This window comes from Nanorana parkeri, unplaced genomic scaffold, assembly GCF_000935625.1.
Source record: "Nanorana parkeri isolate BGI_ZX_2015 unplaced genomic scaffold, ASM93562v1 scaffold1882, whole genome shotgun sequence".
Lineage (NCBI taxonomy): Eukaryota > Metazoa > Chordata > Amphibia > Anura > Dicroglossidae > Nanorana > Nanorana parkeri.
Window position 1 is genome coordinate 232,559 of NW_017308150.1, and position 15,798 is coordinate 248,356.

Consider the following 15,798-nt stretch of genomic DNA (forward strand, 5'->3'; position numbering starts at 1 on the left):
GTGTGATCATTATTATTTATTTTATATTCTGACGACGGCCGCTGTAAAAAAAACCCCCAAAAAAACAGAAAGGGCACCTCCCTAAAATAAGGTTTTGCAGGTTGGGATGTCTGGGTCAGTGACACAGAAAACCTGGAAGGCAGCCTTTGAGTCAGTGAAACAGCCAGGCAGCTGGCATTTTCCAGAAGGAGTATAAAGAAGGGGAAGTGGGCCTTTAATTTTACTGAGGTTTCCTGTGAGAGCTCTTTAGTGACACGTCCTGAATCTTTTCTAATAAAATAACTTTTATTTCACAAATATTCCCCCACCACACTCATCAGCAGGAGCCTGTCTGTGTTTGCAGGGAGAGGACACGACCTGCAGCGGAACGTTTCTAGCCCGACCTTTGTTTCCGGGGGGATTCCTATTCTAGAACGCTGGCCGTTCTCGGTTTCCATAGAAACGAAGACGCGGCCTATGAAAGACTCTGCTGGTGATCCAGGAAGATGTCACAGGGAGAAGAACTGTTCGGTGCTCCTAGCTTCACCTTCCACCCCCTACCGAGCCGAGCCTTCAACTTCCTGGAGAAGAGAGACACTCGGGAGCTACTGACAAAATGGTATATAGGACTGACATGGTGCAGTTCCCCTAATACACCTTCCCCTATGCAGAGACTCCATCCATAGATCCCAGAAGAGGCTTCTGAATGTGCACAGTACTAGAAAACCCTCCTGATCTCTCTCTGCTTCTCTGATCCTCCTCATTTATTCCTGATGTGAAACTCTGTATAGGCGATGAATGCTTCCAGGTGCAGCAATTCCCAGGTTTAGAAATACCGGGGGGAATTTATCAAAACGGGAGCAGACAGAATCTGCAGCAGTTGCCGATAGTAACCAATCAGCTTCTCTCTTCAGTTTGCTCGGGTAAGGTTTGAAAATGAGACAGAGAAGCTGATTGGTTGCAGTGCAAATCTGTTCAGATTTTGTCTGCCCCAGTTTTGATAAATTCCCCTTGTGTTTGGACAAAAGTCTGTGTACGGGCCTGGGTCACCGGTGCAACACTTGATCCAAAACACCAGTATTAGGCCTCCGACACATAAGGCAATAAACGGTGGATTTAAACTGCTACTTGCGCAAACCTGCACATGTGTACAACCCTGGACGCAGGTAGTCTTCATCCAGGCATAATGCATTACGCATGCACGTCTGCTCGTAAACTCAGGTATGGCTGCCTAAACCCATTGATTACTATGGGCAGCTGTGTATGCATGGCGTGGAAATACGCTCACAATTAACATTTTGCAGCCTAATGCGCCCATGTGGGTAACCCCATTGGGTTCATGAACACTGCCCTAAAAATTGCCGTGTTTATAAATGCAGGTTTATTGTTTTCTTTAGACCTATGCACACAATGCGTAAAGATCAGTACATTTGCATTCGGATCCATAAAATCAAAATAGAAATATCTGCGACTGAGGTCAGTAATGTACACCGGTAATTTTGAACTATAGGAATGCAAGAAGAATTTTGCGGATCTGTATGATTACACCTCTAAACACTTTGCTGACCAATCAATGTGTTTGGTTTTCTTTACACAGGCTCTTGCTGCTAGATGCTGCCAGCAAGATCCTGCGTAGATTTTATTTATATAGTGCCGACAATTTACACAGCAATGGGGCAGCACAGTGGCGTAGTGGTTAGCGCTTCTGCCTTGCAGCACTGGGGGTCACTGGTTCAAATCCCAGCCAGGTCACTATCTGCAAGGAGTTTGCATGTTCTCCCTGTGCTTGCTTCCTCCGGGTTCTCTGGTTTCCTCCCACACTCCAAAGACATGCTCGAAGGTAATTGGTTCCTGTCTAAATTGGCCCTCTATGTATGCATGTGAGATGGGGGACCTTAGATTGTGAGCTCCTTGAGGGTAGGGACTGATACATCTCACATACACACAGGGCCAATCAGTTATGTAATTAAATATCAGTACAGTAATTACGGCCATGAGCCCTTAAAGGGGGAAACGCACTGTCTGACCACTCAGCCTTGGAAACCACGCCTTGTCTGACCACTCAGCCTTGGAAACCACGTGGAAAGACGGGGCATAGTACTACTTGTGGTTTGTCACTTGGGGGGATAGGAGACAAGTGAGACTTTTTCTTTAATGCCACCATACTTCAGCTTTAACATACCACTAAGAAAAATCTTGTATTCGGAATAATAATATTCTGTATATATTCATTTGTTTCTAATGTCTTGGTATTTTTCTTTACATTTACACACACCAAGCTGTTCAGCACAAATAATAGTGACAGAAGTTGGAACAAACTATGACACTGTTAGGCTGCATTCAAATGGGGCGTTCTGGGATTCCTGCTGCAAGAACTAACAGATTTCTGCAGCAGGAATCTCAGATGTAACCACTGTACCCATTTAAGTTAATGATAGTGTGACAGCGGCCGCATCTTTCAGCAGCAGTCCACGTGTAATCGTAAACGGTAAGATTACCTGTGGTTTGATAGATGATTATCCTTGGATCCATCTATCCTGTGTACAGGGACAATCATCTTTCCCAAACTACAGGTCATACTATGTATGATTACATGCGGACTGCCGCTGACAGATGAGGCTGCTGTCACCCTGCCATTAACTTAAATGGGACAGTGGCCGCATTTAATTGGGATCACATAGCATTCATGCCGCAAGAATCCATGGGTTCTTGCTGTAGGAATCCCATAAGGCCCCATGTGAATGCAGCTTAAGGGTTACATACAGGGCCGTCAATATAATGAGGCGGCCTGAGTTGGTTGCCTCAGGCAGCATCTCATGGGGGGGCGGCAGAGGCGCGGCCACAGCATCCCAGGCTTGCTAATATCTCTTGATAACTTGTGAGGCTGTGTCTGGTGTCCCGCCCAGCGCACTGACATCACTGGTTGCCAAGAGCTGAGTGGGACGCTCTGTCTTGCTAAACAGCTTGGTCTCCGTGTAAATGAATACTATAATGACATATATTTAGGACATGCAGCTATTAGAATACTACATTTTGTGCAGCAGGGGTCCTTCAAAACCAATTTTTTTCTATAAAAAGGAGTAATTCTGCTTTGTGAATAGGCCCCTTTACTCCACAATAGAAAATTGGCCCGTAACGCTGCTTTATACGTTTTCCCCCTGTATTCCGCAATAGAAGATTGACTATGTCATGAAGAGGGATTCTGGATCCTGCAATTGTGCCCCTGGAAAGGTAGTCAGATTGTTTATCACCTGTTTTTAATGACCTATTTGCCTATTTTTAGTTCGGGGGAACTGAGATCCGGCATGGGCTTCTAGATACATTTTCTCTTAGCTGGCAGGCTGGTAAATATGCCTACAAGGGTATTGCTTCCAATTAGGACAACACCTTTCAACAAATGGCTGATGAGTCTATACATAATTGTCCAAACAATGTAGATATTTCAGTGCAAGACCCCACTGAGGTGCTGCAACAAGTAACATCCGAGGCAGGAGAAACATATGTGACTTCCAAATCACTGGTTTTAGACTACCCTCTATAGCCGCCATTCTCAACCGGGGATTTGTGAAACCCCAGGGTTTATTCAGAGGTTGTCAGGGGTTCCTTGACTAACCACTAATGTCCATGTCCATCCATTTGTGACATCCGTGTCCATCCAGTTTCTGTGTCCATGTCCATCCATTTGTGACTTCTGTGTCCATGTCCATCCATTTGGGACTTCTGTGTCCATGTTAATCCATTTGTGACTTCTGTGTCCGTGTCCATCCAGTTTCTGTGTCTGTGTCCATCCAGTTTCTGTGTCTGTGTCCATCCAGTTTCTGTGTCTGTGTCCATCCAGTTTCTGTGTCTGTGTCCATCCAGTTTCTGTTTCTGTGTCCATCTCGTTTCTGTTTCTGTGTCCATCTAGTTTCTGTTTCTGTGTCCATCCAGTTTCTGTGTCCATGTCCATCCATTTGTGACTTCTGTGTCCGTGTCCATCCAGTTTCTGTGTCCATGTCCATCCATTTGTGACATCCGTGTCCATCCAGTTTTTTCTCCATCTTGCAATGGAGGAAAAAACTGAGATGACTGAATCCATGTTGGCCTGTGGGGAATCGATTGTAAACTGACTTTTGTCTGTTTACATCAGATTACCCCTGAGCCAGCCCGAGCAGCTCCAGTGAAACAGAACTCCGGTTGTTTATCCGGACCTGGCCAGAGCCAGGGGTAACCGGATCTAAATGGACATGCTGCCCATAGACTAACATTGGACTTGCGATCAAATCACCCTGAAAAACTGAAAGGCGGACCTGATCGGAAATCCCGTGTGAAAGGGTTCTAAGTCAGCAATAAGTCAGTTAACTCCAGCATGTTGACTCCAGTGTGCTTCACACAGACTCCTAAGGTGCATGTTGATGTAATATTTGCTGGACAAGCGTTGGAGACTTAACACTGACCTGTCTGTTCTTCACCGGCTCCTTCACTGCACAACTTCAATCAGCCTGTTATGTGCTTGTTAATAGCAAGTAAATAACATTACCTTAACGGCATACATAGTGCAAATGTCATGTACTTAAAACCTGCAGTCAATAAACTAGAGACTTCTGTGACTAAAGTCTCTGTCTTTACAATATGTTTATTGACTTTCCTCATGTACAGAGCTGCCACCAACTTTATTATATATGGCTGACCAGGCTTGTGATCGAGCAACAACTTCACACGGATCTCAGTTTTGCAGAGATTAACTTGTAGTGTAAGGAGAGCTGCTGGGGATATCGGCTACTTTGTAAATGGAATATTGCTTTATAATTCTGAGTTTAAAGTCCTGAGCATCTGGCAAGCTGTTTTTTTCCCACGAAGAGTCGGCTGTAGGGTAGTTATTTGTATCCGTATGGAGTAGATATTACCAATGCCATATTCATAGATGGGATTTTAGGTGCAGGGTATCCTAACACGCCTTCTACCCCAGTTGTATATACATCAAATGCTGAATGTGTAGGCTGACCCAATGCAGTCTTCAAGTAAACTTAACTCTCAATAACATAATAGTTTTGTAGAGCTGTAAGTAAACCGGATACCATATGTTGTTAAAGAAAATAGGGGTTTCCCTTACTTTGTTCATGTTTTCTCTTCCTGAACTGTGCACATCCTGTGGACTCTTTCCATGAACTTCTTGTGAATAAACTTGTGCACGCCATTGGCACGTGAACATTACATAGGATGACTATGGGGGAATGTGCTAATATCATGTGTGTTGGCATGGAAATTGTGTAATGCAAATTGTGAGCGTGCAGGAAATGGCAGTTGATTTGGGAAAGTGTTATCACCCTCGAGCTTTCCCCAAATTCTGAGTTGTGGTAACACAATGCATAGCCAAGCATTCAATTGATATTAAACCTTTTCTTTTTATGATTAGGAGGCCCACACTTACATGAATTCACTATTCTTCTTTAAACTTTTTTCTCTTATGTTTGAGGGTGTCTCCCTCAGATAGCCGGCTGCTGAGGAGACGCACCTGCGCGTTCCCAGCTGTGTCTGTGCCTAGCTGTGTGCGTGTGGCAAGCAACGACCCTGCATCCTCCACCCCTCTCCTCCCAATAGATTCACTGATGGCAGAAGGAGCCTATTGTTACTTTGCCCTCAGTACCCTCCCCACAACCCGCATGCTCAGGGAATGCCTCTTATCTTCCTAGACCAGTGGTGACATAGGTGTTTAGGGACAGGGGAGTATGGAAAGGTACTGGGTGTCAGTGTCGTCACTAGGAGGGTAAGGCCTTCAACCTGGTGACACCATTAGAGGGGGTGACACCAAAATTACTGACAGTCATTTTGGAATCACCCCCTCTGAAAAGTCAGCACTCAGTCATGGACCAAGAGCCCGACAGTTGCAAGAGAGAGGAGGGGACTCGGCAGTAGTGATGAGCCGAACACCCCCGTGTTCGGTTCTAACTCGAACTTTCGAACATGGAAAAAGTTCTAACTCGAACTTAGAACTCAAGCAGCACACCTTATCCCGCCGGGTAAACGTTCCCTCCTCTCTCTGCCGACGTCCATCACCAAAATGGCTGTCAGCAGGTAATGGCGCCACTCCTGGTGACGCCATGCCTCAGGACGCCCCTGCTGGGTGTTTTTTTTTTTTACCTTAATACAGATTATAAAAAAAAAGTCTAGCCTTTAGTACTACTTTAAGGCAGCCCTTGTGCATTGTGGTGTGCTGCATGGGCCACTACCGTACGATGCGTTGAAGAGGCTTTCAGAATGAATGACAATGCACTAGAGTGCAGTACAGGCATTGCCGTAATGTTATAAATCATATAAAAAATGTGTTGTCTGAGCCTGATCACGTTTTAATGAAACTTGTCAGCTGTGTCAAGACATGTCCAGCATCTACGAACATTTTAAGAGCTTATTGTATGATTTACTGTTCAACTGTTTTAATATAAAGATATCCAGATTGTCAGCTGGTGGGAAATACTCTCAATCCAGGAGTAAGGTTCCCAAGAATCTTTAGTACCTATATTTAAAAAAGAAGTGTAGTTGTGTTCTTTAAATATACACAGCGAAATGTTGATAAGAATGGTTTCTTTATTTTCCTACAGGTCAATGAACGGTAGACTAACGGCACAAGTCTTTTCCTATGACCAGTATTTTCAGCCCTATCAAAAAGATGACTTTGTGCTGGTGAGTTGTCTTGACCCAATATATACTAGGTTTTGGCTGTCTGTACCACCACCACAACCTTTCCTGGTATCTATGTATCACCGCTATTATTTCATGTTACAGGCAGTCCCTGGGTTATGAACAAGATAGGGACTGTAGGTTTATTCTTAAGTTGAATTTGTATGCAAGTTCGAACAGGTACATCTTTTACGTGTAACTCCAGCCAAAAAAAAAAATGTTTTTAGTATTGGATAGCATAGGGAAGTGTTAACCCCTGTAAAGTTTGTTTTGCTGTGTGTGCCCCTGTTCAGAAGATAGAAAAATGTCACCAGCACACCATAAGTTAAAAAAGCAAAATATTTTATTGCCAATAGCTGTATCTTATTGGCAAGCGCTTTCGGGGCCTTGCAGGATCCCCTTCATCAGGCTTGGAGATAAACGCAAAGCGCTTGCCAATTAGATACAGCTATTGGCAATAAAATATTTTGCTTTTTCAACTTATGGTGTGCTGGTGACATTTTTCTATTGTTCATGTGTGGCGGTGCCATCCGCAGTCATTTCGAGCAACCATCTTCATCAAGTGGGAATCCCGGTAAGGAGTGCGGTATGGTTCCTGTTTCTGCCTGTTCAGAAGATTTCACCTCACTTTGTCCCTGTGACAATTGGATTTTGAAAATTTTCGGTTGTCGTGGAAACAAGGATTGGTGATAAGGCTTCAGTGGAGACACCTTTTTCCCATGATAACTCTTACAGGAGTAAATTTCCCTTCCTAGGGGTAGATTTCCTCTCACTTCCTGTTGTCTCAAGGACAGGAAGTGAGATGAAATCTTTCTAATGAGGATACAGACCGCAGTAAAAAACCACAGTGACCCAGAAGAAGAGGCGAGCACCCCTCGTCTGCACGTCTAACAAAGGCCATCTTCCTGTAATGTACGTACAGTACTACGAACCAGACCCAAAAAGGCGGGTACTCCTCGTCGGCACGACTACTGAAATAATGCACCGTACACTTTGGCTGCAGCCTGGGATCCAGTGCTGAACAGTAATAGCCTCCGAACCTCCGTTTGTAAGTAGGAGTCGTATGAAAGTCGGATGTTTTTAACTCGGGGACTGCCTGTACTATGTGTACCACCCATCTATACCGCAACACTCGGCTATAGATTACGACATTTTTGTTATGGTTTATTTTTAATTCTATTTAATGTATTGAACTTTATTTAAGTTATGGACTATTGAATTAAGAGGATTGCAAAAAAATGTTTTCACTTAATTGGCGCTTTCAAATTAAGTTTAGCGCTTTGCACTATTATTTTTGACTATCCTCTTTGTTGGGGGCAATTGGCACTAGCAGCTGTTTTAGGTGAAGTTAAGATTTTTAGCGCAGTAGCAGTATGATATAACGCAGCACTGTTTTAGTAGTAAAGTAGTTACCGCTCCAAGCTCACTCCCGTGATGGACTACAATTTCATGTTTATTTTACTCATTTGTATTGAGATTGTAGTCCATCACTGGAGCAAGCTTGGAGCGGTGGCTACTTTACAACACACACAGGGACCATGGGGAACAAAAGTAGCCACTCTCCAGAAGGAAGGACAATTCAGAGATGAATGGAGAACCTACAGCCGAGTGATACACAAAAAAGAGACATTACTGTTAATAGTTCGGGTATTTGAATGCAATCTTAAGATTTAACGTCCGAGTTTAGTGTCACTTTAACCATACATAAGCAGCTTCTCCATATTGATGCAGTGTTAATAAAAACATAAGGGGATGGGGGTTCTCAAAACTGGAGCAGACAAAATATGGAGCAGTTGCCCATGGCAACCAATCAGCTTCTCTTTTCAGTCTGTTCAGTTAAGATTTGAAAATGAAAGAAAGAAGCTAATTGGTTGCAATGCACAGCTGCTCCAGTTTTTGTCTGCTCCGGTTTTGATAAATTCTCTTTATGGTGTATATATAGAAATGCACTTATTTCCCCATTACTCTTACATTGTAGTTGTTATCTTTTGATATTAAATGTTAACATCTACCATCAAGTTCAATTAAAGTGGATATAAGATAACCCCTCCTAGTAACACCTTATCTCTACGATTGAGCCCAATGGGTGAAATGTGTTAGAGGTAGGTGGTCTATTAACTGTGTTTCTGCAACTTTGAACTAAAGTTTTTACATTCGGTGAAGACCCATGGAGTGTGGGTATTGCATGGAACAGAGACTGGTGTGTTGATTTCAAAGATACAGACTGGCTTCAGGTGTTCTGAAAAGCATCCTCAGAACCTCATCCTTTCCCAGTACATTATATGGCCAAAGTATTGAGTTCATGTGTTTTAGCCACAACCATTGTTAACAGGTGCATAAAACCAAGCAGACAGCTGTGCACTGTATGGGTAATGCTAATATTAGACATCGGGCCTTTCGAAAATTGCTGCGGCAATTTGGGGTAGGCCTTGTTTTGTTCCATCTTGCCTGGGCCCCTGTGCAAAATGGCAATTCTATATGGTTTGGTAAGAGGGAGCTCAAGTGGCCTGCACAGAGCCCTGACTTTGACCCCATTGAACACAATGGGGATGAATTGGAACGCCATTTGCATGCCAGGTCTTCATTTCCAAAATCTGTGCCTGATCTCACAAATTCTCTTCTGGCTCAAATACTCTCAGACACATTCCAAAACCTTGTGGAAAACCTACTCCAGAAGAGTTGAGGCCATTATAACCAAAAATGGGAAAGGAGGGGTGTAATGCCCATAGTTTTGGAATTGAATGACCAACAAGCTCAGATAGGTGTTATGGTCAGGTGCCCACACTCTTTTGGCTGTATAGTGCATGTGTATTTAGGGGGTAAGAGCAGATGTTTCACTTTTGTATGTCAGGGACATACAGAAGTCTCCGAAATAAGGGCTCTGTGGCCCTTTCGGCTAGTACCTGTGTTGACGGGCTTTGGGCTTGTGTCAATGGCATTAGTTTGATATCCATTTGAGATTATTTGGAAATCATTCAGAATTCCTTGACAGGTATACAGTATATGACCTGCAGTTGACTTCCTTCTGACCTACATTTGACCTGTTTTATGAGGGTTTTGCATTCCTATTGACTTGTATGGGTATGCAAACCCTGTATGAAGCCAACAAAAACCTGCCGACACCGGCCCAAAGTCAGATTCAAGCTTTTATCCCCAACTGCTATTTTTATTGTAAACTTGCATCTTACTGGATGCAAAAGGGTATAGGGCTGCGTTGATGGGCTTTTATTTGCTTTAAGTGGGTTTTGCATTCGCAAGCAAATCTATGAAACCACTTGAAGCAGGTCAAATGCACCTGTCAATGTATTCTAAATGGGCTCAGAAGGATTCAAATTGATGGCATTGACACAAGCTCAAAGCTCATCAACCTAGGCTCTCAGACAGTCATATTATATTTTAGACACTCTGATAGACCTGGCCAGCGTTTATTTGTACAATTGCTGGGGGTTTTGTGTTTCGTTAGGGGTTCATTCATCCCTCTGAATTACATTCCTGTACACCCTAAAGATCTAAGTCGAAGGGACAGGCAAGGTGAGATGTACGGCAATGACATTAATCCTGAAGGTCTGCAGAAGTAATTATTGGCAAGAGACGGTGGAACTGGCCTGTAAATGACTTTATCAGATGCCCGCCGAACCACTTGGTGTCCAGCAGACATAACGTATGTTAATGACATTTCCATCTTAATAGTGTGCCATGTGTTTATAACTATTTAGTATGTTGTCTGTGTAGAAGTGAGCTGGCAATGGCAGGGGTTTGAGAAAACCTAAAATAACTTTTTACATATTTTATTTATATGGTAGTTAAAGGAAACCTGTGTTTGTAAAAGGGAGATGTCCACCTGCTGACCTGTTCTCCTGGAAATGCTGGTTACCTGACTGAAGCCAAAACATTTTTTGTTGAGTTTTGTATAGAGTAGGGAAGGGTTAAAACCCCGGTCAGGTTTCTTCTGTGGAGATTCACCCTCTCAATTTGACAATGGTCCCCAGTACAGGAAGTGATGTGAAATCCAAATATTTGCAGTTGTCATTAGAGCAGAAGGTGAAGGAAAATCTTCCAGTGGTGACCACTCTACTGTGGACACCTCTCTAAGATGGGATTTTCTCTCATTTTGGAGAAGCTTCCTCCCACTTCCTGTTGTATCACTGTGACATAATGTGTAGGTAAATGTCGCCCACGAGACTTCACCAGCAAAAAAAACTTTTTTTTAGACATTTCCTAATTTATTCAAACTGAAAAACACATTTTGGCTACAGATATACAGAACTCTATTTTTATAATACACTTGCCAAAATATAGAGAAGGAAAGTTCCCTAATCACTTTCCACCTTTTTCACGCCGGGAGAGAATCGCTCCTCTTGTGAGTTGAATGATGCCCATCGTCCTTCAACCAATGTCCTGTAAGCCCAGGCAATAAATGGCACAACCCCTGTGCCAATAGAAGACTGCATAGACTGGTATTCAATGTTATTGTGTTTGCACTGTACAATGCAACAGAGAAGACTGTCCGCCGCCATCACTGGAGAACTCTTCACTCCGGGAATTCCGGTTTGTATTGTGGAATTGTTTTGAAAAACGTGATGGGGTAATTACTGGTAATGAGCTTTAAAGCAGCCCTGTCACCGATAAAGAAATACAAATAAAGGGGGTACCTGAAAAGAATGTAAATTCTCACTTAGTCTGCTGCCCAGGCCACTTAACACTGCCAGAAGTGTGGATCTCCTGTGTCCCCCACAACGTTCACCGGTGTCCTGTAGTGGCATGTAGGTCAGCAGTGAGTGCTGCAAGGAACACAGGAGATCAATGCTTCCGGAGGTATCAGTTATCCTGGCAGACTTTGGAGTAAGATTCCTCAGCTATATTGCCAGCACAGTCAGCAGGATAGGTAAGTATTTACATCCTTCATTTTACCTTTATTGTCCAATCTTCCCTAGCATCAGGGTCGCTTTAATACAATAAATCAAAGAGCAGTAAAATCAGAAACGGCTTTTAGAAGTCAGACTGGTGTATGCTGACTTCTGATTATTATGATTATTGTACAGGATTTATATAGAGACAACAGTTTGCACAGCGCTTTAAGTAAAGAGAGACAATTGCAATACAAGAAGGTTAAGGTGCCCATACACCTTGCGATTATCGTACGATAATCGCGGGAAATCCCGCGATTGTACGATAATCGCAAGGTGTATGGAAAGCGTGCGACCGTTTCTACTGTACGGTCGCACGTCTTTTTTCTAACGAGCATGTTTGAAAACCCGCGAGAATCGTACGATTGTCGGCGGGTTTGTGGCATGCTCGGGAGACAAATGCCGAACGGGCCCATGTGCGCAAGCGCACACTACCCGTTCAGCATTGCAGTCATCGGAAGCCCACCCCTCAGGCCATCTTGCGATGGTTGTAAGGTGTATGGGCACCTTTTAGGAGGGTCCTGCTTGTGAGAGCTTACAATCTAGTCACATGAGCAAGCGGTACAAAAGGTACTAATTGTGTGGGATGAGCTAATGAAAGAAGTAAAAGGAAAGTTTTGATGTCAAGGTGGGATAGACTTCTCTGAAGAGATTAGTTTTCAGGGATCGCCTAAAGGTGGACAGAGTAGCAGATAACTAGACAGATTGGGGTATGGAGCTTCAGAGGATTGGAGACACTCTGATGAAGTCCTGAAGGCGAGCATGGGAGGAGGTGACCAGGGAGCCAGAGAGCAGGGGGTCTTGGAATTAGTGGATAGGATGGCTTGGGTGTTATTTTAAGATGAGGTGGGTGATGTAGTTTGGGGCAGAGTTGTGGATGGCTTTGTATGTTATTGTTAGTATTTGGAATTCTATATGTTGGGCAAGTGGGAGCCAGTGGAGCGATTGGCAAAGAGGGGCAGTGACACTGAACGGTTGGTAAGGTGGACAGGTCTGGCAGCAGCATTCTTCGGCTGCTACAATTTAATCTGATTGGTTGCTACAACTTAATGTGAGTCACTTATCATTTACATCTATCAAAATGATCCTTTGTGCTTGTTCTTCCTTACACTTTGGCATCAGATGGCACAACATTAATAAACTGTTTATTTTCAGGCATTTTTCCAGGATCCAAACGTGATTTCCCATTTAAAGGTTCTTTCCGGCTCAGGAGAGTGGACTACATTGGGTAACCTTGCTGTTTTTTCCCCTAAATTTCTTGCTGATTGCTGTGATTATAAGATGAAGGCTTGGGGATTCCAGGTCAATAAAAAATGTTTTATGACAGATTAGTCGTTTACAGCTGCAGTAATCCCTGAGACTTTTATAGAACGGGTGGAGCAGATAAAAATAGAACATGCAAAACAAACACTTGTAAAACCGAATGATTCTTATTTCAGAAAAAAGACTTATTTCTGGAATAATTATATGCTTTGATTAAGGAGAACTCCAGATAAAAACTAAGAGGTTCAGTATCATGTAAGGTATAAAACTCTTCATCTATGTATGTTTTGTTTTGATCAGTTTACATGTCTGTGGCAGCCGTTGAAGCTTGCCCCAGGAACTCATTTGCTTTATCCGTCCTCCCTTATGCACCACTGCGCTACACACCGTAGCCCACCCCATTCATAGAAATCAATCCATGGCTTGTACCCAGGGATGTTCAGATACCAAGTACCGTACTTGGTACAAATACAAGTATAAGTACAAATACTTTTCCAGCTACTAGACTAGAGAAAAACTCAAAAGTTAAGAGGCAGCTGTCATTTTTAAGGAGCAAATGGGGCTGGGATTTGTCCTGCCCTGTTTTATAACCAATGAAGCCCCATGGAGTCCTCATTGTTCCATGATTGGAGGAGAGAGGAATGTCCTCCTGACTTTTTTTGAACACTCAACAATCGCTCTGCTGGCTTCGGAACTCTGAAGCTGATGGATCGCCAAGCACATTTATGAAACACACTGCTGTGCTTTATAAATGTGTGATTTTCGAAATTTTGGGTAAATAGACTCCATAGACTGTGTTGCTTCTACAGGTTTTTGGTAACAAAGCAGCCATTGGTAGAAGTACACTCCTGATTCAGTACTGGCTCATCCCCCATCTACTGACTTTTAAAAGACGTTGCTTTCATCTACTTTAAAGGGGTTTTCAAAATGTATCATGTAGGTGTTGCTGCCATTTGAAATCAGGAAAACTTCAAGTGACACAACCAGGTACTGTATAGGTCGTCTAGTGAATTTTATCCTGGCTGGAAATCTTTTTCAATGGAACCTTTAGTGAGGTCAGGAGCTATAAAAGTGAGAGATACATGGGCGCTTTCTTGCCCTGTGGTGTTTAACCTGGAATTGATTTAGCCCCTTGTGTTCATTTGATAACACTGAATTGGAGTGTACACGGACACGATTTCTCACTTTGAGGTGGAAGAGTGGCTTTGTTGCATTTGGGGCCTTTCTACAAGGGCATTAGTTGCTGTCAGAACTGCTTTTCTTTCTATACAGGTCAATAGGAATGACAAAGCAGCTTGAAGCAGGTTGATGCAGCTTAGTAGGGCAACTGCAGGTCAGAAGGAGGTCGAGTAGCTGTGAAGGAACTCAAGCCGAATGCACCAAAAGTCACGCTGCATTTCCCCATTGACACAAGCCCTGAAAGTGGTAGTAAAGATTTTTTTTTTTTTTTAAATTGCTGACAAGTAGGGTTTTTATGACAGAAGAGACCCTGTATGTCTCTTCTGTCATAAATGCTCCCTTCCTGCCTATCAGTGTTGGTGTGCACTGAGCCGCACATGCACAGCAAGGTCCATGCGATCCTAGTTACCTGAATGCTATTGAAGCCCTGCCACTGCCCACAGCAAACACATGTTCAGATTCCTTGCAGTGATTTGGGCTGCAGGTGAGCACTATTCATTTGTAACCATTGTCAGTGCATTTTGTTAATCATTGGATGTTATTTATTTATATAGCGCCGACAATTTGTGCAGCACTTTACATAGTTGCACATTCACATCAGTCCATACCCTCAAGGAGCTTACAATCTTTGGTCCCTATCTCACATGCATACATAGAGGGCCAACTTAGAGAGGAGCCAATTAACCTTCCAGCATGTCTTTAGCTGATTAAAGTCCCTTTATTGCATTAGATTGGTACGCTCTTGTTGTTTTTATCTCTGTGTATTGGCTGTTTTTTCCAAGTCATTATATAGAGCTGCAAGATTTGGGTGCTGTGTTACCTAATTACGTGGATCCTCCTAATCTCTGGACATACCTCCTGCTTTTTTGGGTTGTTCATTTAATATAAAGGTTTGATTTTAATGCGCCCCTGACAACTCATTTCATATTTGGTTCTGTTTTACCATACTGACAGATGTGAGGTCTTCCTATTTCTCTATCGTCCATTGGGGGACACAGCTGTGAAGAATTCTGAGACGTAGGGTTATGCTGCTGCCTCTAGGAGAAATGGCTAAGTATCATAATTCTTCAGAGCTGTGTCCTTCAATGGACCACGAGAAAAATATTTTACGGTAAGAAGAAAATCTTGCTTTCTCTCAAGTCATCGAGGGACACAGCTCTGAAAAATTCTGATACTTTGCCATTTCTCCTAGAGGCAGCAACATAACCTTGCGTCTCTGAATTTTTCACAGCTGTGTCCCCAATGGATGATAGAGAAAAGGATTTTTGAAAAGTGAAATCCAATTTTTTTTGTCTGCATCAGACAATGATCATATGCAGATGCTACCTGGTTGTCTGCTCTTGGGTGGGACCAATTGATTGCACAAATTGGAAAACTTTTATTTTTATTTTTATTTTCCCTGATGGCAGCTGCCAGTGGAAACATCCAGAAACTCATTCTCTCCCTTGCCATGTTCCCAAACCATTCATTTCACCTTGTTCAAACCACCTTCTATCCCAGGGGTAGGCAAACTTGGCACTCTAGCTGTGGTGACTCTACAAATCCCGTCATGTCTCTGCCTCTGGGAGTCATGCCTGTGGCTGTCAGGCTTGCAATGCCTAATGGGATTTCTAGTTCCAAATCAGCTGGAGTGCTGAGGTTTCCCACCCCTGCCCTATACTCCTAATCTATACTCTAACACCAGCTTTACATCCATGCTGCTGCAAACAGTACTGACTGAATATCAAGTACACGAGGCTTCAGTTCACACCTACCTGCACAATAATACTCAATGAGTTGGGGCAATGTATGTTCAATCAGAACAGAGGTATAA

General features: G+C 43.2%; 1 protein-coding gene across 1 annotated transcript in view; it reads left to right on the forward strand.

The window, feature by feature from the left end:
- Positions 1-385: 385 nt before the first annotated feature.
- CUNH11orf70 (chromosome unknown C11orf70 homolog) overlaps positions 386-15,798 on the forward strand; it is a gene marked incomplete at its 3' end in the record, with an annotated part of 40,115 nt that continues 24,702 nt past the window's right edge. Inside the window, exons 1-3 of the mRNA XM_018571967.1 lie at positions 386-598; positions 6,558-6,639; positions 12,699-12,771. Of these exons, the coding sequence (XP_018427469.1) occupies positions 486-598; positions 6,558-6,639; positions 12,699-12,771 (268 nt within the window). The remainder of the gene's footprint in view (positions 599-6,557; positions 6,640-12,698; positions 12,772-15,798) is intronic.